A 20,664-nucleotide genomic window follows, 5' to 3' on the forward strand; every position below is an offset into this window, starting at 1 on the left:
TCAGATTACAGCAAAAGCCAATGTTTCTTTGGTTGGTTGGTTGGTTGGTTGGTTGGTTGGTTGGTTGTTGGTTCTGTTTCTTAATAATTAAACTTTATTATACAACCCAACTAGCTTACACAAGAAGGGAAAAAGGTTTAAGGGACAAAAGAGTGAACCTTCCGGTATCCGTTCCACGGGACGGGTCCTTAGGTGTCTCTCTGGCCCGAGTGCTGGTCCAGCCGGTCCACTGCTCCCCACGCTCTCTCCCCTAGGCTCAGCTTGTTGTTCTCTCCTCCCCAACTGCCTGAGTCACGTGGGAAGGGCCGTCTCCTCCTGGTGAGGGTCAATTAGAAAGACAATAGTCCAGGTGGGGTTCCCAGGTCTGCTTCCTGAATTCCAGACCCAGAATGGCTCCACTCAGTCTGTCACAAGGTATTCATGGGGTGCCCTAAGGGTAAAGCCCGCCAAGACTGCTTCCACCTGTGACAAAGCTTAAGCTTTCCCACAGTTGGTTGGTTGGATTTTTATTTTAGCATCATACTCCAAAACTCATACAACCAATTCAGTGCTTCGAAATATTTGACAGCTCTCCGTTTCCTCCACAGGTAGAAGAAAGGCCAGACAAAGACTTCACTGAGAAGGTGAGCAATGTCTGTGAGCCTCTGTCTTGGGCTAGTTACTAGCCTGGATGGTTCTGGCTGACTGACAGGAACCCAGTTACTTAGTGTTTAATAAAGTAAGCAAGTGACTGAGGCTGCTAAGTGGGCCACATAGCATGATGTTATATCCCCAAAGGGGCCCGGCATGAGTTGAAATCTGAGGGACAGTGAAGAGCTCATGGCTGACTACATGCCCACGAGGCATCTCTGTATGAACCTTGCTGTCACTGACTAAAAGTCCAGTGTAGAAGTTGAGTTAAAGATAGGTGTTCCGGGGCCATAGAGACAGCTCAGTGATTGCCAGTGGGAGCTAAACTGAAAGAAAACGTTCTGAGATGTTGGACTTGTTGGTCATTTTGGTTTCATCTAATCATCGGATCTTCACCTGTTCCAGGGGTCCCGTAACATGCCCAGCCTGTCTGCAGCCACCCTGGCTTCTCTGGGTGGGACTTCCTCCCGGAGAGGGAGTGGAGATACCTCCATCTCCATGGACACCGAGGCATCCATTAGGGAAATTAAGGTAAGGCGCTGTGCTTGCTCGGGACTTGAAAGGCTCCCTTGGCAGAATAGTCTTTGATTTAGAGAGGCTTCATTTGTGAGGTTCTAGGTCCCGTCTCCTCTGCCTGCCTTAAAGCTGGTGTTCTCCTAACACTGGACGCAGCTCAGGCAGCATCTCTGAAGGAAGCCGGCTTGTCCTGCCCGTACACAAGCAGGGAGGAACAGCTGTCCTCCTGTGTAACCTCCAGTGCTCTGCTCTCCACAGGCCGAGCCTTCTTTCACCATATGCTAACTACCACAGGTAGAAATTCACTTTTCATTTTCTGGAGTGTTCTAGACACTGGAACATTCAGGCCACCCACCCACCCTCATATCCTTGTTCCAGGACCACAGCAAGTGCCCACCTTCCGCCATCTTTTTCCCTTGCCTATTCTGTGGGCACTCCCTTTGGTTTGTAGCGTGCCTTTGGTAGACTTCATCATTGCATTTTAATGATGGTTTTTTTTCTCCTACGCTAAAACAGACATTGTTTTCTGTTAAACCTTTGACACCAAGGACAATGCCATATGTTTGGTGACCTTCTCTGTATATGGAAAGACACACAGCCTGGCACTGTTTGTTAATTATTAGTACTGTGTGCTGATGCAGCTGTGTCCCCAACAGGCAAGGACTGGAGAATAGATGACACTTTCAGAGAGTGGACCAAGATGCGGGGGTGGGGGGGCTCCATTGTATTCAAATCTGGTTCACGGGGACCCAGATCCACAAGTGGGGACAAAGCGGGCAGGTGACATTTACCAGGAGACCAGAAAAGGGACTAAACCAGTTGTTGGTGATTAGACCTGAAGATGCAGCTGCTCTGTGTTTTATGATTATGTAGCCAGAATAGAGGTTGTTTGTTTGTTGGTTGGTTGGGTTTTTTGTTTTTTTTTTTGTTGTTGTTGGTTTGTTTGTTTTCATCTGCTCCCCTAAAATGCCCAACATCCTCAGCAACCAAAGCTGTTGCTTTCTCTATGGGCTGCAAGTAGAGGTCACTTCAGTCCTACTTAGACTCTGCCTAAGAGGCATCAATACCGGCCATTTGCTTGGCAGGTGTTTGCCAGGAAAATAGCTCATGGCAGATACTGTCCCCAGGCACCAGGCACATGGAGAGAAGCTGGGTAGGGAGCGGGACTCTGCGACTGGGATGTGCTAGTCTCCGCCCCCAACAGCTCACTGTGTCTGTGGTGTAGGATGATGGGGAGCTAAACTATTGTCAGAGTTCTTTTGGCTACATGTTGTTGTTTAGGGTTTATTATTGCTGTTTTATTCATGTGTGCATGTGTTTGTGTCTCTGTGCCATGTGTGTGCAAGGTGCCTGCAGAGGCCAGAAGAGGGTATAGGATCCCCTTGAAGCTGGAGTTACAGGCGACGATGAAGCCACCCATCTTGAGTGTCGGGAACTAAACTGGGGTCCTCAGGAAGAGTAGCAGGCACTCTGAGCCACTGAGCCATCTCTCCAAGCCCCCTACTTGCTTGGGTTTTTTTTGTTTTGTTTTGTTTTGTTTTTGTTTTAAGATTTACTTACTTATTTAATTTATGTGTATGGGTGTTTTGCTTTCATGTATGCCTGTGTGCCACATGCGCACCAGGTTCCCACAGAGACCAGAAGAGGGTTTCAAATCCCTTGGAATTGCAGTTGCAAAGGGTTGTGAGTCACCATGTGGATGCTGGTAATTGAACCCCGGTCCTCTGCAAGAGCAAAAAGCCGTTTTAACCTCTGAGCCATCTCTCCAGCCCTGACTTTTTGTCCTTTTTTTTCTTTTTTTAATTTATAAGACAATACAAGATACACCTAAATTTTATAACAGTGTATAAAAACGTGTGAACTGTATAAATTTTAATCTTTATAAAACTGAAACTTATTTCTTCTTTCCTTTAGCACCTTAATAAAATAGAGAAGGGACTGTGCCTCTGACTGCCTAAACCATGGGACAGATTCAGACACAAGAAAGCAAAGGGGTGTGTGTGTTTATGTGTGTGTGCTCGTGTATGTACGTGTGTGTGTTTATGTGTGTAGGTGTGTGTACATGTGTATGTGTGTGTTTATGTGTTTATGTGTGTGTACGTGTGTGTACATGTGTATGTGTGTGTTTATGTGTGTGTACGTGTGTGTACATATGTATGTGTGTGTTTATGTGTTTATGTGTGTGTACGTGTGTGTGCTCTTCCAATTCTCTCCCTTGACATCATCTGCTTTGGGCATTTCCCTCAGGAACTTAATGAGTTAAAGGACCAGATTCAGGATGTAGAAGGCAAATACATGCAGGGATTGAAAGAGATGAAGGTACCGGTTTTTGGAAGTGTGAGCCCATGACACTAACCCACCTTAACTTTAAAAAGCCTCACAGAGGCCCCGTGCGCATGCTCACTGTAAAAGACACCTGTTGTGGAGTGTGTGGGATCATGGGAATTCTAACATGGCGTGTGTCTGTCTTTGTTCAAATGCAGTTTCTGAATACAGTGAGTCCTTGGTAGAAAAGGTGACGAACCTACCCTCTGCTGTGGGGTGATACTCAACACCCTCCCCCTAGGCTTACAGCTGGTGTCTCACTTGACAAACACAGCAGACGACAGACACTGGAGAGTTTTGCTCTCTTTGCTCTCCAGGGTTGCCACATCCAAGTGTCCTCCCAGGTTTGCTTTGCTGAGCTCACTAGAGCTGCCCTAACGCATGTGCTTTGTTGTTGTTGTTGTTTTTAAGATTTATTTATTTATTATCGTGTATACAGTGCTTTGCTTGCATGTACTCCTGCAAGCCAGAAGAGGGCGCCATATCACATTACAGATGGTTATGAGCCACCATGTGGTTGCTGGGAGTTGAACTCAGGACCTTTGGAAGAGCAGGCGGCGCTCTTAACCACTGAGCCATCTCTCCAGCCCCCAACGCGTGTGCTTTAAAGCATCCATGTTATCACAGGCTGTCAGCTTTTACTGAGGGGAGCAGCATCTGAGAGTGTATGTGCATCCGCTACTCTCAGACTGGGAAGGACATCGCCATGCCAACAGCAAATATAGCAGCTTCCTTGTTCCTTAACAATGCTGAGGTGAGCGGGTGCCATAGGGAGCAGGGGCCCAGGCACACAGCAGCCATATCCACCAAAACAGCTTGTGACAAGTCTGGGATCGAGCAGTAAACAGCGGATCTGTTACTTTTTTCTCATCTTCCCAGAAAGGGCCCAAGATAGTGTCTAAACTCCATAGCAACACACACCAGACAGACAGACAGACAGAGACGGACAGACAGGCCACATACTAATTCATCATCTTCATGATCATTTCTATATACTAAAAAATTTAAGACCGTTGCTTTTTGTTCACCTAAAAATGGAGCCACAAGTCAACTGGGAACCAATGATACCACTTTGGATGGTCATGGTGTGTACACAGAGCAAGCCCAGTGCTGGACTCCAAGAGTCCCCTTCAGAGCTCTGCCTCTTGAGATGACACCTCTCTCTTAGGCAGCGCACGCTGGTGCCTGGCCCCTCTTGCCCTCCTGGCATCACTCTAAGTTTTGGGGCGTGCCAGAGTGAGAGCAAAGTTTAGGCACTGCCAGTATTATCTTCGCAGCCTCTTTCCCATGGCTGTCCTTTGAAACAAATGACCTCAGTCCTTCCAGGACTACCCAGTAGCACCTGTGTACCTAGTTTTGTTTCCCATGAGTCAGAAAACTGAAATGGCCACAAATCCTTTCCTGGTTCCCAAGCCTGAGTGTGGTGGCCTCGCGGTGGCTTGTGGCAGGGTTTTATTTCCATCAGTAAACTGACTCAATGTGTGGTGACTTCAGAAACCCACTGAGCTGCCGTGCTACGGCCCAGGCTGGGAAGGTTCTGGTGCTGAATCAAAGAGTCACAGGCTCTGCTGCCTCCCTGATCAGCCCGTGTTCCACCTGCCTCCTTGTCTTAATGAGAAGAGAGATCCCTGTCTTAGTTTCTCTTCCTGTTGCCGTGATAAAATGCTCTGGCGAAAGCAACTTCAGGGAGAAAGGGGTTATTTTGCTCACAGCTCAAGGCTATAGCGAGTCAGTCCATCGTGGCAGGGAGGTTCTAGCAGCAGGACCATGAGGCAGCTGGTCAGATTGCCTGTGCAGTCAGCAAGCAGAGAGCCCTGAGTATTGCTGCTCCCTTTCGCCTTTCTTTTTTGTTTGTTCGGTTGGTTGGTTGGTTGGTTTGCCTTGGCTGTCCTGGACTCGCTTTATAGACCAGGCTGGCTTCGAACTCACAGCGATCCTCCTGCCTCTGCCTCCCGGGTGCTGGGATTAAAGGTGTGCAGCACCACAACCGGCCTCTTTTGCCTCTCTATGCAACCCAGGATTCCTGCCCAGGGATGGCCTGCACTTAGGGTGGGTCTTCCCACCCCACCCCCATCCTGCTCAATTAACATGGTCAATGTAATCCCTCATAGGCAAGCCATGGCAATAGTTATTCTTCCCCACAGCTGAAAGGTTCTTACTGGTCTGAGTGACAAGGCACTGGGAAGGGGGCTCTGTGCACTTGGAACCGCACAGTCTCTTCTATTCAAAGAAACAAAGGCGGAGGTTGTAAAGGAACCCTGCTTTAATGTCCGCCTGCTTTCCTTTTGTGATTTCAAAATGATGGCCCGGCTGCCCGCAGGACTCGCTGGCCGAAGTTGAGGAGAAGTACAAGAAGGCTATGGTGTCCAACGCCCAGCTGGACAACGAGAAGACCAACTTCATGTACCAGGTGGACACACTGAAGGACACGCTGCTGGAGATGGAGGAGCGGCTGGCCGAGTCTCAACGGCAATACGAGGAGAAGAGCAAGGTGAGCGCTGCTGTGCTGAGGAATGGTGTGTGGCAGTGGGGGGGGGGGAGGCTGGGGGGGTTGGGGGGGGAGGCATCATTGAACAATTCACTAGCTTGCAGAGTTCAGAGGAAGGGCCGGATCCCCAGAGCTGGAGTTACAGCTTTCATAGAGGTCGCATATCAGATAGCCTACATATCAGATGTTTACATGACGATTCGTAACAGTAGCAAAATTACAGTTACGGAGTAGCAACGAAAATAATTGTATGGCTGGGTGTCACCACAGCATGAGGAACTGTGTTGTTGTTTGACTCCCCACTTGTTCAGAAAGCCCAGAGTCTGAGAATTAGAATACTGTGCCTCTGTCATGTTTGGTAGCAGTGCCTCTGATCCCAACATGGAAGAGGCTGAGGCAGGAGGATTGCAAGTCTTAAGACCAGCCTGGGCTGTGTAACAAGGCTCTGTCCCCAAACACAACAAAACAACCTCACGGGTTGGGGAGATAACTCACTCTGTAAAATGCTTGCTGCACAGCCAAGTCAGTCCTCAGCATCTATGGTGGCATGTGCCTGTAATCCCAGGGCTGGGGAGGCAGAGATGGGGACCAAGGTGAGGGCTGGAAAGATGGCCTAGTCCTTAAGCATGCATTCTGTCTTGCAGGGGGCCCATGTTTTCCTAGCATTCATGTCATGTGGCTCACCAGCACCTGTAACCCCAGCTCCTGGAGCTCTGGTTGCTGTGGCCTCCATGGGCATCCGTACACATTTACACAGACTCACACCCATACACATAAGTAAAAAATAATAAAATAAACCTTGGAGAAAAAAAACCGAAGGTAGACAGCTTCTGAGGAATGACACCCATGATGTCACACACCTGTGTGTACTCACATATACATAGACACAGAAAACCCAGGACCCTGTGCTCTTTTCTGGATGGTTTGAAATGTTAGTATGCATATAGAGGTTATTACTAGAATATCAGTATTTTGAATGAAAATAAAACAACCCTCTCCCTGCCCCCCCCCAAAAAAAGAAAGAAAATAAAACAACCCATGAGAAGGCATGTACTTGAAAGGTCAGGCATGCCAAAATTCTGCACAACCAGATGTTTCTAGGTGTTCATGATAAAATTCATTTCCTGAGCCGGGCGTGGTGGCGCACGCCTTTAATCCCAGCACTCGGGAGACAGAGGCAGGCGGATCGCTGTGAGTTCGAGGCCAGCCTGGTCTACAAAGTGAGTCCAGGATGGCCAAGGCTATACAGAGAAACCCTGTCTCGGAAAAAAAAAAAAAATTCGTTTCCTGCCTTTTATTTTATGTGAGCCTCATAGGGTATTAATGACAAACATCACTGATTTTAGGGAAATCATATTGTTATTTCTACTTATTTGGAGAAGACACACACTGTTTCAGAAGTCATACCGTCAAAGCCCAGAGAAGGGCAGTCTTGCATGTATTTCAGGGTCCACTGGGACTGAGACAGAAGCTGTTTTGTCCTTGCACACTCTTGGCCTGCATCCCAGCCATGGGGACCATAGCAGACCCCTACAAAGAGGCCCTAGGGCCCATCTTAACAAGAGAGGAACCAGGAAACACCTGTCAACTAGGCACACTCTGCGGATTAATTTTGGAGGAAACTGTCTGAGCATCCTCTATGGAGGGCAGAGAAAAAAGTTTGTGCTGTTGTATGTGTGACGGCGTAGTTAAAGGGTTTTTGTCCTGAGGGAAATGTGGCTCATGAGAGCGTGAACCCCATGGCAGAAATAATGCCCTCGAGCCGCAGCCTCAGAGCTGTTTCTCATCCCCAGGAGTTTGAGAGAGAGAAGCACGCTCACAGCATCCTGCAGTTCCAGTTCGCTGAAGTGAAAGAGGCCCTGAGGCAAAGGGAAGAAATGCTTGAGGTAAGTGGCCCCTTCCTTCTCCCCTTCTGTCCTCTCTGTCTTATTCCAGGTGTATATGACAACACACCACAGGTCTGGACAGCAGGTGTGTATTCCTTACAGTTCTAGACACCAGAGTCCAAGGTGGGGTTGGCACGTCACCTTCAGTGCTGTGTCCTTCAGACCAAAGTGTGCACGTTCAATATGGACACTCATCCTATCCAGCCTGGGACCACCCTCATGGTATCATTTAACGTTAATACCTCTGACCTTATCTCCAAACACTGGTCACCTTGGAGGCCAAGGAGTCAGTTCAAAGCAACAGCTAAAGTTCCAGCTTTGCTTAAAATCGGGGGTTCAGGATAACTTTCCATCCCTTGAGGAGCTGGCCTCTCTCACTGGTGAAGAGTCTCACTCTTGTTAGTTTGGGGAGGTGTGATTAAAATAATGGCGCCACCCCCCAACTTCCAAAATGTCTTCCTCCTCGTCCCTAGTTGTAAATATGGAACTAAAGACCTTGAAATGGAAGGTTGTCCTTCATTATCTGTGTGGCTCTGATGTCATCACAGGGGGGCTACCCAGGAGAGGGAGGCAGGTGAAGATGCTGAGGCCTGTGGCTCTGACGTAATCACAGGGGTACCCAGGAGAGGGAGGCAGGCCAAGATGCTGAGGTGGGAGCTGTGTTGACAGCATTCAGGGTTAGAGTGTGTGAAAAAGGAACACAAAAGAGTGTGGGAAGGTCCTAGGAACAGAGAAGACAAGGCTATTGATCCTCTCCTCAGAAGACTCTGTAGAAACAGTCTCAGAACTGTCAGAGAGTGTATTTACAGGATCTCATGAAAGCTGTGGTCATTCGTTACTGTGACCGTAGGAAACCAACCCAGGTATATGCCACATACATTCTGATCAACAGTGGGACACACATATGGTTGTCGCTCCATATGTGTGGCAGCCATCGTTATTGGACTTGATGACATTTGCAAGATGATGGGCTCGCCCAGTTGCGCTTTCTCAGACTGCTGTCCTACTACTGTTAAGCAAAGCAATGACCATTAAGGAAGAATCGCAACATGATTATGAGTCCAGGGTTGGCTGAGGTGAAGCGACCAATGCTGTCGATGGTGGTGGTGATGGTGAAGCGACCAATGCTGTCGATGGTGGTGGTGATGGTGATGCCGATGATGCTGTCGGCTGCTCACTCACTGGCCAGCCTCCCCGCCCTGGTCACCCAGCTCTGACTTCTTTTCTCTGCTTAACCCTTTGTCTGCTTCCTTTCTGTCTGTTCCTTTCCTCAGGAAATCCGGCAGCTGCAGCAGAAACAGGCGGGTTTTATCAGGGAGATTTCTGATCTTCAGGAAACGATAGAGTGGAAAGACAGGAAGATAGGGGTAGGAGTCTCAAGCCTTCGCAAAACCGTTCCAGCGGGTGGGCTGCTTAGAAAAGGAGGTCCTTGCAGAAGCTTTGGTTTGGGGGAAAAAAAAAATGTTTGCATGAGTGTGCATAGGACTATCATGTGACAACTTGAATAACATGGTGACTACCTCAGCTTACCCAGGTGCATGGACCCATAGCTGGGTATTGGGAATCGGTCTCCCTCTCGCTGGCTCCCTCTCACTGCTGCACCAGAGGGGCCTAGGTGCAATGCAGGCTATAAAAGGAGAAAGGCTCTGGGCAGTTCAACATGGACAATCCAACATCAGAATTCCCTTGAAGTTATGTGACGGCGTGGGTGGCAGGTGCCGTGCTCCACAGGCTTCCATTTGGAACCTCCACAGAGAGGCCTCTGTAGAGAGGAGACAACCCACCCATGTTTAGGAGTGATAAGCAGGAAGAGTGGACCCCACCAAGTTACTGCAAACTCACAGTAGCACATGGCACCTAAAAAAAAAATAGCAACTCATGTGACAGGGCCCCAGTACAGGTCCAGAGGTGATCTGCCATGTCATAGAAATGTTCGCAATATGAAGCCACACCATTCCACTTTGACACATTCATAAGCCTTGGCTAAGAGACTGTGTGTTCCTCTGTGTGTGTGTGTGTGTGCACGCACGTGCATGTGTGTGTATGTGTGTGTGTGTATGCACGGGTGCACACGCACACTCTTCCAGAACATTTCAAGACAACAGATACTCATACATAATGTCTAAAAATAGCCTATGGGCTCAAGACATGGCTGCCAGTAAAGTGCAAGCACACAGACCTCAGATTAGTTACCAGACCAGCCGTGGTGACACATTTGTAACCCTGGCACTGAGGAGGTGGGACAGGTAGAGATAGGGACATTCCTGAGGTGTGATGAGCAGCCTAGCTTAAGCAGGGGACTCCAGGCCATCAAGAGACTCTGTTTTTAAAACAAAGAAGATGGCATTTGAGGAATGGCACCTGGTATTGTCCTCGGAGCTGCACACAGAGATAGGCTCACAGAGGCATGCACACTTGTGAGCAGGAACATAAAACCAGAAATGTCTAAAATTATTAAGTAGGATTCTTTAGCAACCTTTCTTGTTCTGCATTTATCTCTTACTAGAAGGACGGTGTGATTCCTGTTAGTGTTCCAGCACCGTGTTGTAAGACACAAACAGAGATAGTGTCAGGCAGTGGTGGCACACATCTTTGTTCCCAACGCTGTGGAGGCAAGTTCCAGGCCAGTCAGAGCCACACAGTGAGACCCTGTCTCAAAAACAACACAACACAAAACAAAACAAAACACACACACACACACACACACACACACACACACACACACACACACACACACACACACACACACATACACACACACCAAAAAAAAAGAAAAAGAAAAAAAGCCAAGCTAGACAGGAATGGGGTACCCTGGGGATGTGGCTCAGTGGCGGAGCACTTGCCTGCCAGGTACGAGGGCCTAGGTTCGCTCCTCATTACTGCAATGAGAAAACAAAAGGCAGAAATGGATGGTATGAAGCAGCCTTCCCTTATAGCACCCCTTGCTTTGAAATGCTAATGTGGGAATGGTAGCTGGGGTAACCGCTGCAGCATCCTTTCTCACTGGTGCCCCCTGAAGGGCAATGCCTCCTAGTCCCTGATTCTTACTTATCCTGTTATCTGTGCTAATCTCTCTCCTCCCCCTCAACACCCACCCCTCTCCTCTCTCTCTCTCCCTCCCTCCCTGTCTCTCTCCCTTACCCCGCCCCCCGCCCCTCTGCCGCATACTCAGGCATTAGAAAGACAGAAAGAGTTCTTTGATTCCATAAGGAGCGAACGAGATGAACTTAGAGAAGAAACAGCCAAACTGAAAGAGGAGTTGAAGGTACGAAACCAAAGTGCAGTTTAAGAAAAGGGCCACAGTTAACAACTTAAGTTCTGTGTGGCTGTGGCCATGGGTGCTGTGGCCATGGGTGCTGGCTCCACTACTGTCACCTACTGTCCGCTACTGTCAGGAGGTACTCTGCAATGAAAGCAGGAGACTGGTTTGCAAGGGGTTGGCCGTGTCATCGGCACAAATGGTCCTTTTGGCATTCCAAAGCATCCTGACCACCTGCATACACTTTTCTCCATCCCAGTCTCCCTTTTTAAAGAGTGTGGTTAGAGCTTCTAGTGAAAGGTTAATTTTCTTGATGTTACACGTTTGTGGCAGCCCACAGGCCATTGCCCCCAGTTAGAAGAGAGCCTTTTAAAAGCATCTAATCGCCAGAATATAGGATGCAGACTGGAACATACAAGGCGGAAGCCATCTCAGGGCTTCCTGCGTCAATAGATGATGAGTGTGGTACCCTGGCACCTCTGCATCCCTGTACAGTGAGCATTTACATCAGGAGAAATAGCATCCCTTTACAATTAATACAGTTTAACCTGGTCTCACCGAGTATTGTGCTAAACCTGTTCTTGTTCCCAGAAACATGGAATAATCCTAAATTCAGAAATAGCCACCAACGGAGAGACTTCAGACACAGTAAACGACGTTGGGTATCAAGGCCCTACCAAGATAACAAACGAGGAGCTGACTGCCCTCAAGTCGGCCGGGGAGGGGACACTAGGTAAGAGTTCTTCTTTGGGTCCTTTCATTGTTCAGTCAGCATTGATTTCACCTTCGTGCACTATCAGAATTGAAGTGATTGTCACTGATCTATTAACAGTCACGCAGCATGTCGTTCATTCTGTCACTTCAGAGTAATTCCCCAGCCAACTCATGTGATCGCCCACAGTGCTGTGTAGCATGCATTTTTGTCTAGCGCTTTCCGCCTGTGGCTCGAGGACACGTTTCTTTTTTCCTTTTCGAGGCTGAGTAGAACAAGGTAGGCTCAACGTCGGCGGGTGACAGCATCGAGGGTCGGATGTGGGTTTTCCCTGGATGCGTCCCAGTCACAGCTTCCAACTTAATCCTGTAATGGAGTTGTCCAGAGGTCAGAACAGTAGAGGCTGTGAAGGGGGGAAGCGGACCATATTTTCCTGCCAGCCTAGCATACTTGGGCACCCACCATACGAGCCTTTGGAGGGTGTAAAGTGCCTGAGTGGGACACAGGACACCTGGTGATGGCAGCCTTGAAGCCTATGACCCCACCCTCAGAGTAGAAGGCAACCTGAGTAGTGGGAATGGATTTTTGCCGTAAGTGGGGTATGCTCACAGGAGTTGGAATTCATCCACCTTACTTAGAAGGAGCCTTCTCTGTGTGGCATAGTTTTGGCTTCTGTAAGAATATATACAATTGGGAAATCTAACAGATCATAGGAATATTTTTCATGGATAGAATGATTTACAAATGAATAACAGTCCAAAATTCTGACTTTGGGATAAATTGAGTTGCTAGGGTTTTTGTTGTTGTTATTGTTGTTGTTGTTTGGGTTTTTTTTTTCTAGTTGTTTGTTTTTATAAAGCTGGAGTCTGTATTTCAAGGCAGAGGCTTTCGTCTTCTTTGTGTTTATGTCCATGTGGGAACCTGGGAGCCCCAGCTTCTCAGGACTGATTCCTAGGGGCTTCCACATCCCCTTGTGACTGTCAAAGCAAGATGCTCTTATCAGTGTGCGAGTAGCCAAAACAGAAAGGTTCCATAGTTTCCACGTGCCTTCCAGGACAGCCCCAACTGGAGACTGGTCCTGCACAGCTGACTTATCCCTGATAGTCATGTGGCATGGTGGAAAGAAGAAGACATGTTACTTTGTCAGTGGCCCCAAAGGGTTTTGATGCTGTATCCAATCAGTAAAGCGCTTGCAGGGACTTTATTTTAAATTTACCTATGTCTGTGTTTCTTTAACATAAAGTTACTACACTACTAAACATAGGCAGGAGTAGAAAATTTTAAAGGGTGAAGTTAAGTTGCCTCTAAAATAAAGGCTGGGTCCTTCCCACTGTTTCCTTGGGATCAGAGATCTGCCGTGGAGACCACCCAGTTCTTGGAATGACAGGCTCCCACGTCCAATGAGATCGTACCCATTAGGCTGGTGACTTAATGACTGTGCCACAAGCTTTTTGAGTGACGAGTCGAGCACACTGTCTGAAGAAGACATGCCAGGCGATGGAACACAGACCCCGTTCTACCCTGTAGGGCTTACTCCAGAAGTGTCCTCCTGGAGACTGGCTTTCCGGATGACTTTCCTAAACTGCATGGTACTTTGAGGCAACCTGAAGGGCTGTTAAGGAGCAAGATTCAGGGTGCTGGGGTGGCTGAGAGTGCAAGTGGCTGGGATGAGTGTTTAGCGTTAGGAATATGGAAGGAGAGCCTGGAGGCCGCTGTGGAAGGCTTCCTGGGGCTGCCTGTCTTGTCCATTTATAGCTCTTTCTGTCAGCTAATGGATGGTCACAGCCACTCTGGCCTTGGAGGTGGTAGCAGTGGCCTTTTGCTTATCAAAAACAAGCTAATGTAATTGCTGCTTTGGCACACAGGCCTGGCAAAGGCTTGTTTCCTGTGAGACGCTCTCTCTCTCCCTCTCCCTCTCCCTCTCCCTCTCTCTCTCTCTCTCTCTCTCTCTCTCTCTCTCTAAGTTGGGTAGTAGTTAGACATGTGTTTGCATTTTAACCTATTAAGTGCCCACAACATCATGGGGTCCCTTCAATTCTCTCAATGGTCTTTTAGGAAAAGCCAAAGAAGTGGAGGTGCAAAAGGAAATGGTGGAGAGTGTGGGGAAAAGAGAGCCCTTACAGAACACTGAGCAAGAACAGCCTAAAGCCAGCACAGTAAAGGATTGTGTGGACAGAGGGGTGTCACATCCTGGTGAGAACACTGAGGACCAGTCACCCACTGAAGACAGTGCCCTGTCCCCAGGACCACTAGCAGGGGCCAGGTGTGAAGAGCAGGTGCCGAACCAAGATGAAGAGAATACTGCTTTCCTCAAAAACCCAGAGCAGATGGAGCCCCGTGAGGTCACAACCAAGCCAGAGGGTAGGACCAGAAACCCCCTTGAACAGGCCAACTGCCTGGGAGGTCTAGACAGTGAAGTCTCAGGGCCTGCCACCTTGGGTATCAAAAGCCAAAGTGAAAACTCTATAGGTAATCAGGATAAAGAAAAACAAGAGGATTTGGAGACAGATTTGGAAAAAGTTAGCTTCCAATCATGCCCAGACTACGTTTTAGGGCAGACACCAGCAGCTGATGAGGTGAACTGTGCAGACTCAAGGGGCACAGGTGGAAACCACACGGAGAATGTGTTACAGGCAGGAGGAAATGCAGCCGGGGAGCAAGTGGGTCCAGTGGCCTCTGGTCCTTTGGAGCAGACCGAAGGCTCAGTGAGTCACAGTGGAAGATGTGTGAATGATGGGGCAGGGCCGAGCTCAGAGGGGGAACTCGCCCGAGAAGTAGCTGAGCCTGAGATTCAGAGCTCACAAGCAGGTGAGGAAAACACTGCTACAAAGGTTGGGGACAATGAAGTAAAGGACAAGAAGCCCGTCCAGGCCACCCCTGAGAATCCCATAGTTCAGAGCAGCCATCAGGACACAACAGGTTTAGGTAGTACAGATGCCAAGCATGCACCACGTCACGGGAAAGATCCCAACAAAGGAAAGACCGAGCAGCAGGCAGAGGCGTTGGATTCGCCACAGAAGAAGGCCAAGAACAAGAAGAAGAAAAACAAGAAGAAAAAAGCCCCAGCCCCTATAGAAACCTGCAAAGATGCCAACGAGGAGTTAAACTGTCAGAACACAGAAGCGGGTGGCATGGAGGAAGAGGAACATGTCCAGCTCACTGCTGAGAAACAGGCGGCAGAAAACCCAGAACAGGACATCGGAGCAGGAAGCAGTGAACATGTTGACTGCCCAGAAGATCCTAAGACTCATTTAAATGGAAAACGGAAGCAAGAAGAGGAAGGTGGTGTGAAACCCCAGGCAGAGAAGGTGACAGCCGACAGAGACGTGGTGATGTTTGATGCTGATACGGTTCAGTCGTTAGACACCAGAGCTGGTGAGGAGATTGAAGAACGTGTTATGGAGGCCCCCGCTGATGGTCCCACAGATGTCTTGGATCAGAACAGTCTGCAGTGTGAAGACGGGGCCATCTCCCCAATGGGAAAGAAAGGTCTCCCAATATATGCTAGTGATGCCTCTCAGACAGGAAGTGAAGAGGATCATGTGCCCTCCCAACATCCAGACCAGGTTGAGAGGGCTGTGGATGACCACAGCCTAGACGACGGTGACCTGTCAGGGGAGCTCGGGGGCTTCAGTTCAGAAAGTGGGGATCAGACAAGAAGGGAGGTTGGAGATGGCAAAAATAAGGATTGCACCATGTCGTGAGGAGGCAGAGGCAGGAGGCAGGCGGGGGCGGACAGCGGGTTTCAGAGCGGCCAAGGACTCAGCACAGTAAACGCCATCCATCAGCCATCAGCTGTATCGGAAACTGCACCCTTCAGCTAGCTCCGCTGCAGAAGCTCATGGACGGGACGTTCCGGTCTCTATGGCCGTACCCACATATCAGTCAATCACCACGTATCAACTACTTTAAGTTATAGACTCTTACATTTGATCACCTCGACACCACCTGTTCTAGCTGGGAACGTTCCATTAGCATCACATGACACGGCGTCGGTCGCTGTCATGTCTGCAGTCCAGCCTGAAGGTCAAAGCCAGACATTGCTTTAGAGGAGTGTGGATGTTCTCAGGCAAATGTATCAGTATCCGGTTGAAATGACCAAACAGCATGCTTAGACTTCTGCATCATGAGCAGTGAATGTTCAAATGCGTCTTATTAAAGTAGATGTATTTTCATATTTGATTCTAGTGTGTACGTCATAGCCCGTATGGTATTCTGTTTAGAGGAGCTAGATGGAGAAGAAGCATAAGGTCAGTGACTGAGAGGAGTTTCCCCTCAGGGTGGAGATTAATTACGTCAGGGACTCAGCTATATACGAGAAAATGCAGGGAGACCACGTGCCTTTACCTCACCAAAGTGCTTTATTTTGCACCAGTGCTCTTGGATCTTGTCGCCAATGGCACCCAAATTAATTCTATCAAAAATCTCTATTTCACTTCATGCAGGTGATGTACTAAATTCACTTTATATGAATATTTTTTTTTTTTCTCTGTGGATGACAGGTTGAAATTACATCGCCTGCTTTAGTGTTTATGAGAAACAGTCATGATTTTTTTTTTTAACTTTAAAGTTATCTTCCTGTCTGAATGTCTACTTATTATTAAAAACGATTAAAAAAGGCTGTTTGTTTTTATGCAAAGGACTCATTAGATTATAGGCCAACATTTTGTGTTTGGTATAAATATATTTTTTATTTGTTGTTGCTCAGTTTTCTTTTTGGAAAGTTATTTTATCTGCCTGAAGGAAATATGTATTTTCTATATAAAGAAGCGTTTAGAAAATAATTGTCAAGCTGAATTTAAAAGTACCGGTAATATTAAATCACAAGGCACGTGCTGTATGACTACTGTTGATGTGTTACCAAATCATGTGAGCCATACTACTGTCCCATGTAGCATGGAATGCTAAGAGACCAAAACCTCAGTGACCTCTGAGGCCAACTGAAGTGTCATATAATTGAAATAAAAGCATTTTATGATTTTACAAGCCTGTGACTCTGGTCTTTGAGACCCTTGACCTCCGACCCTCGTAGCTGTTTTGCACAGTTGCCCACAGGAAGTCACTTCAGGCTTTGAGCTCCTTCAGGGGCTCCAGAAAAAACTAATTCTCAGTGCTTTCATCATTGACAAGTCAGCCCCACTGTGGAGGCTTCCCTGGTACCGGTGTGGGAGCCCAGGGAGGCTGAGAGAAAGGACCCCAGCTTACCTACATGTGTCCCCCATTAGGGAAGGCCTCCACTGCTAAAATATGCCAGTACATAGAGCTGTTTGTGAAAGAGGATAAAAGTACTGAGCAAGAATTGACCCTGTGTGCACACATGTCCTGAGAAACAAGACAGATGGGCTGCTGCGTGCTGTCCACCTGTGTCATGAAAATGAACTAGGAATGAGGCTGCAGGAGGCTGCACCCTCAGCCTCCGCAGTCAACGGCCCCAGCTTCAGCCACGCCCCCATTTATACTTCAATCCAAATGTCTACTCTCACTCAGACCCTGGAAGCCTACCTCTGGGGGGTTTTTAGACAGCTTGGGGTTCTTGTTTTTTTTACCAGTTGCTCCCTCTGTAGAAGGCCACACTGTGCAGCATGCCACATGGTCTCAATGCCAAGGGACACGTGGTATATTATATTTCCAGTGATCTGCCTCTAAAAGACAGGAGGGGTGTTCTCTGTGCTGGGGAGGTGCGGTGGCCATACCCAGACACTCTTTTCCAGAGAAGAGGCACTTCATCCACTACCTCGCCGTTCACTGCCCCCTTACACACTCTTGCTCCTTCACACATTTCTTGGCTATAGTGGCCAGTGGCTGAAGGAGGGCACTCTCCTACACATGCAGGCCCCTTGGGTGCTGTGACTAGAAAAGAGAACCAGTTGAGCCATCTTTATCTTTTTCTGGAAGGAGGCAGCCTCAGAAAAGATGGAAGCTGACACTGTTAGGTTCTATCGGAGAGGATATGGGAAGAGGGCTCAGGGAAAGGCGCAGCCGCCGCCCCACCCCACCCCCGTTATCACATTTGAGCATACAGAAAGGGGGCAAGTTCTCTTGGGCAATAGGGGTAGTGGTGATGATGGCTGCAGTCACCCCACACAGTGCCAAGTCCATGTTGCAGACAGCATGAGTGAACTGCTAGACCTGGGAAAGCTTAAGGGGTTTGGGAGGATGGTTAGCAAATGCCAGCCACGTGGCTTAGGGTGTGCCTGCATGGTCTTCAATGGAAACAAAGAGGAGTTGTATGTGCGTGGGTTTTCTCACATGGTTCATCAAGGTTAATATTTACTTTCTGGAGGCTTCTGAAGGAGGCAGTGCGGGAACAAGATCACGCTGGGAATGGGAGCTCTAGGCCAGGGTTTAAGGGTTCCACTGAGAGGCTCAAGTGTAGATCTGAAAAGTCCATGGAAAGCAGTAGGCAGGGACACCCCAAGGCTGGGCTGTGAGCCCTTAGGCATTAGGAAAGTCACCTACCCATCACACTGGGATTCCCCTTCATCTGAAAGAGAATGCAAGATGCCTGTCCAAGGGGGACCCTGGCTTCAGACCAGCTTCTGGCAGATAAACTGTAGTGGTGACAGTCTCCTTATAGGCATCCAGCGTCAGTACCCAACATCCTGATCTTGCCTTTAGATGTGAGAATTCTCATTTGGCCGCAGTTCTCCCGGTAGATCAGAGTTATTTAGTACTGTCCTAGAGAGATTGGGAGAACTGGCTGACAGGCATGCACACAGTCATCCTTCTATGCCACCTTGTGGAGGTGGGAGGGATTACAGGAACCAAAGCCATTAACAAATAATAGTAGCAGCATATTTTAACTGGCTTAGTGGACCTATCGTGGTTTGTAAACAGAGCTAAAATTCCAACATCAGTTTGTGCGAGATGAGTAAGGTACGGGGTGTGGAGTATAAAGTTGGAGAGAGCACGCATTGAGACTTGGGTGTTCATGACCGGGAACGTTGCACATTGCTAAACCGAGAAGCCTGTGAGATCTTGTGTTGCAGCGTGGTCCCCTAGCGTTCTTGCATGCTAGCCTAAATAGAAGATTAGCCTGTTTGCATGAGCCGGAGGCTGCCCTGATGAAAAGCATGTCGGGAGGCTGGCACCGCCCCTTGGCTGAGTTCTTCCCCGTCCTGTCTGTGGCCTCATTCATCTTGGTACGTGTTTAACGACCTTCATCACTCATTCCGCTAACCGATCTCTCTGTTATTCTGTTATTGACCTGCTGAGAGGTGAGGATACAGATTCACCTGTATGTCTTTTTGGTTTCTTCAGATGTTAGGTTGAAAAAGCTCCTTGACGAACGGGAATGCTTGTTGGAACAGGTACCCCTCTTTCTACTATTTTACAACATTCTGAGTAGGGTCCCTGAAACCAGCATTCTTCCTTGCTCACTCTGGAGACCCCTAAATGCATATGTCTGAGAAGAATGCTGGCTTGATGACTTGATCCAAATAGAGCATTATGGTCACACAAGGCTTAGGGAGGACTGGAAGCTATAGCACAGCATTTGGTACGTGCCTCAGCGTTTGTTGCTGTGGAGGGTGGAGACCTGCCTTTGAGAGACAGGAAGTGACCACGTCCTTCCACTTGTCCCTGCACATGGGTTTTATGTACTCAGAATCACACGCCCTTTCCAGCAGGCATTTCTTTGAATAACTGATCAAAATGGTTTTAATTATATATTTTTTTTCATTTTTGGTTTTTCTTTTTTTTTTTTTTTTTTTTTTCCATTTTTGGTTTTTCGAGAGAGGGTTTCTCTGTGTAGCCCCGACTGTCCTGGGCTTGCTTTGTAGACCAGGCTGGCTTCAAACTCATAGCGATCTGCCCTCCTCTGCCTCCCAAGTGCTGGGCCTATAGGTGTGCGCCACCACGCCAGGCTTATATATTTTTTTTTTCTACCTCTAAATCCCCTCCTTCAACTCCACCCATGTCCCTTCCCCCAACATGTCCCCCTGAACTTCTTGTTCCCCCCGCCCCAATAATGCACTAATACCAATTAGTGGCTGCCGTTGTGTGTATAGATGTGGGGGTTTCCATGGGAGCACAGAAAATCTAGCAGTTCTCTTTCAACAGTTATCAAGAAGAACCAATAGTTCCTCACTAAGGTCGGGGAGGGGCTGGAAGACATGCCCCCATCCACGACTGGCTTGCTCTTGTGCAGGGTAACACAGCTGCTGTGAGTTCATGAGTGCAATAGCTCTCTCATGTCCAAAAGACAGCATTTCTTGGCACTCCTCCCATATAGTCTGCCTCTTATAGTCTTTCCGCCTCCTCTGACACTCCCTGTGCTCTGGGGTGAGGGTGGGGATGGGGGATTATAGAGATGTTTAGGGCTGAGCACCCAGGTTCTTATCCTCAGTGCCTTGACCAGCTGTGGGTCTCTGCACTAACTACTGCCCACTGCAAAAAGGCTGAGCACAGCCCAGGACTATAAGCATAAACGCAAACATTTAGAATGTAACAACTGGGCCCTAGTTTTGCCCCCCCCCCCCTTCACTTCAGGAAATGCGGAAGGGCTCTGTTTCGTCTTGTCTGCAGGATAGTTAAAAATTATTTTAACTCAGCCACTTCCCAAGGGAACCAAACCCTCCGACTTTACCTCTAGCCACATGGGCTTGCTCACTTTTTACATTTCTGTCAGCCTTTCAGAGCTGGGTTAAAGTCAAGAGGAGGAGTCGGAGGGCCCCGTGCTTATTTAAAACCGTGTCCTCTGCAGAGTCTGTACCTGATTCCTTAAAAGCAGCATTCATCCAAGGTTCTGTTTAAATAGAGGGTGCAGGGGTGTGCAGGAAAGCAAACACTCAGGCGCCAAAAGACTTGTGGTCCTGCTGTCAGCCCCTCTTCTGAGCCTGGATGCTTC

At 48.3% G+C, this 20,664-nt stretch overlaps 1 protein-coding gene across 23 annotated transcripts in view; it reads left to right on the top strand.

The window, feature by feature from the left end:
* The window catches only part of Lrrfip1 (LRR binding FLII interacting protein 1), a 130,453-nt gene that overhangs the window by 103,663 nt on the left and 6,126 nt on the right, over positions 1-20,664 (top strand). For 12 of the 23 annotated variants that reach the window (XM_051154325.1, XM_051154328.1, XM_051154329.1 and 9 more), the window contains 9 exons: positions 588-623; positions 1,036-1,161; positions 3,394-3,465; positions 5,792-5,962; positions 7,753-7,845; positions 9,120-9,212; positions 11,018-11,110; positions 11,696-11,837; positions 13,872-15,540. In XM_051154325.1, coding sequence (XP_051010282.1) covers positions 588-623; positions 1,036-1,161; positions 3,394-3,465; positions 5,792-5,962; positions 7,753-7,845; positions 9,120-9,212; positions 11,018-11,110; positions 11,696-11,837; positions 13,872-15,520 — 2,475 coding nt within the window. In that variant the 3' untranslated portion in view covers positions 15,521-15,540. Of the gene's footprint in view, positions 1-587; positions 624-1,035; positions 1,162-3,393; positions 3,466-5,791; positions 5,963-7,752; positions 7,846-9,119; positions 9,213-11,017; positions 11,111-11,695; positions 11,838-13,871; positions 15,541-19,076; positions 19,127-20,664 lie in introns of those variants that run through there. The other 11 variants (XM_051154344.1, XM_051154348.1, XM_051154347.1 and 8 more) reach the window with 6 other exon arrangements.

This window comes from Acomys russatus, chromosome 12 (genome assembly GCF_903995435.1).
Source record: "Acomys russatus chromosome 12, mAcoRus1.1, whole genome shotgun sequence".
Classification (NCBI taxonomy): domain Eukaryota; kingdom Metazoa; phylum Chordata; class Mammalia; order Rodentia; family Muridae; genus Acomys; species Acomys russatus.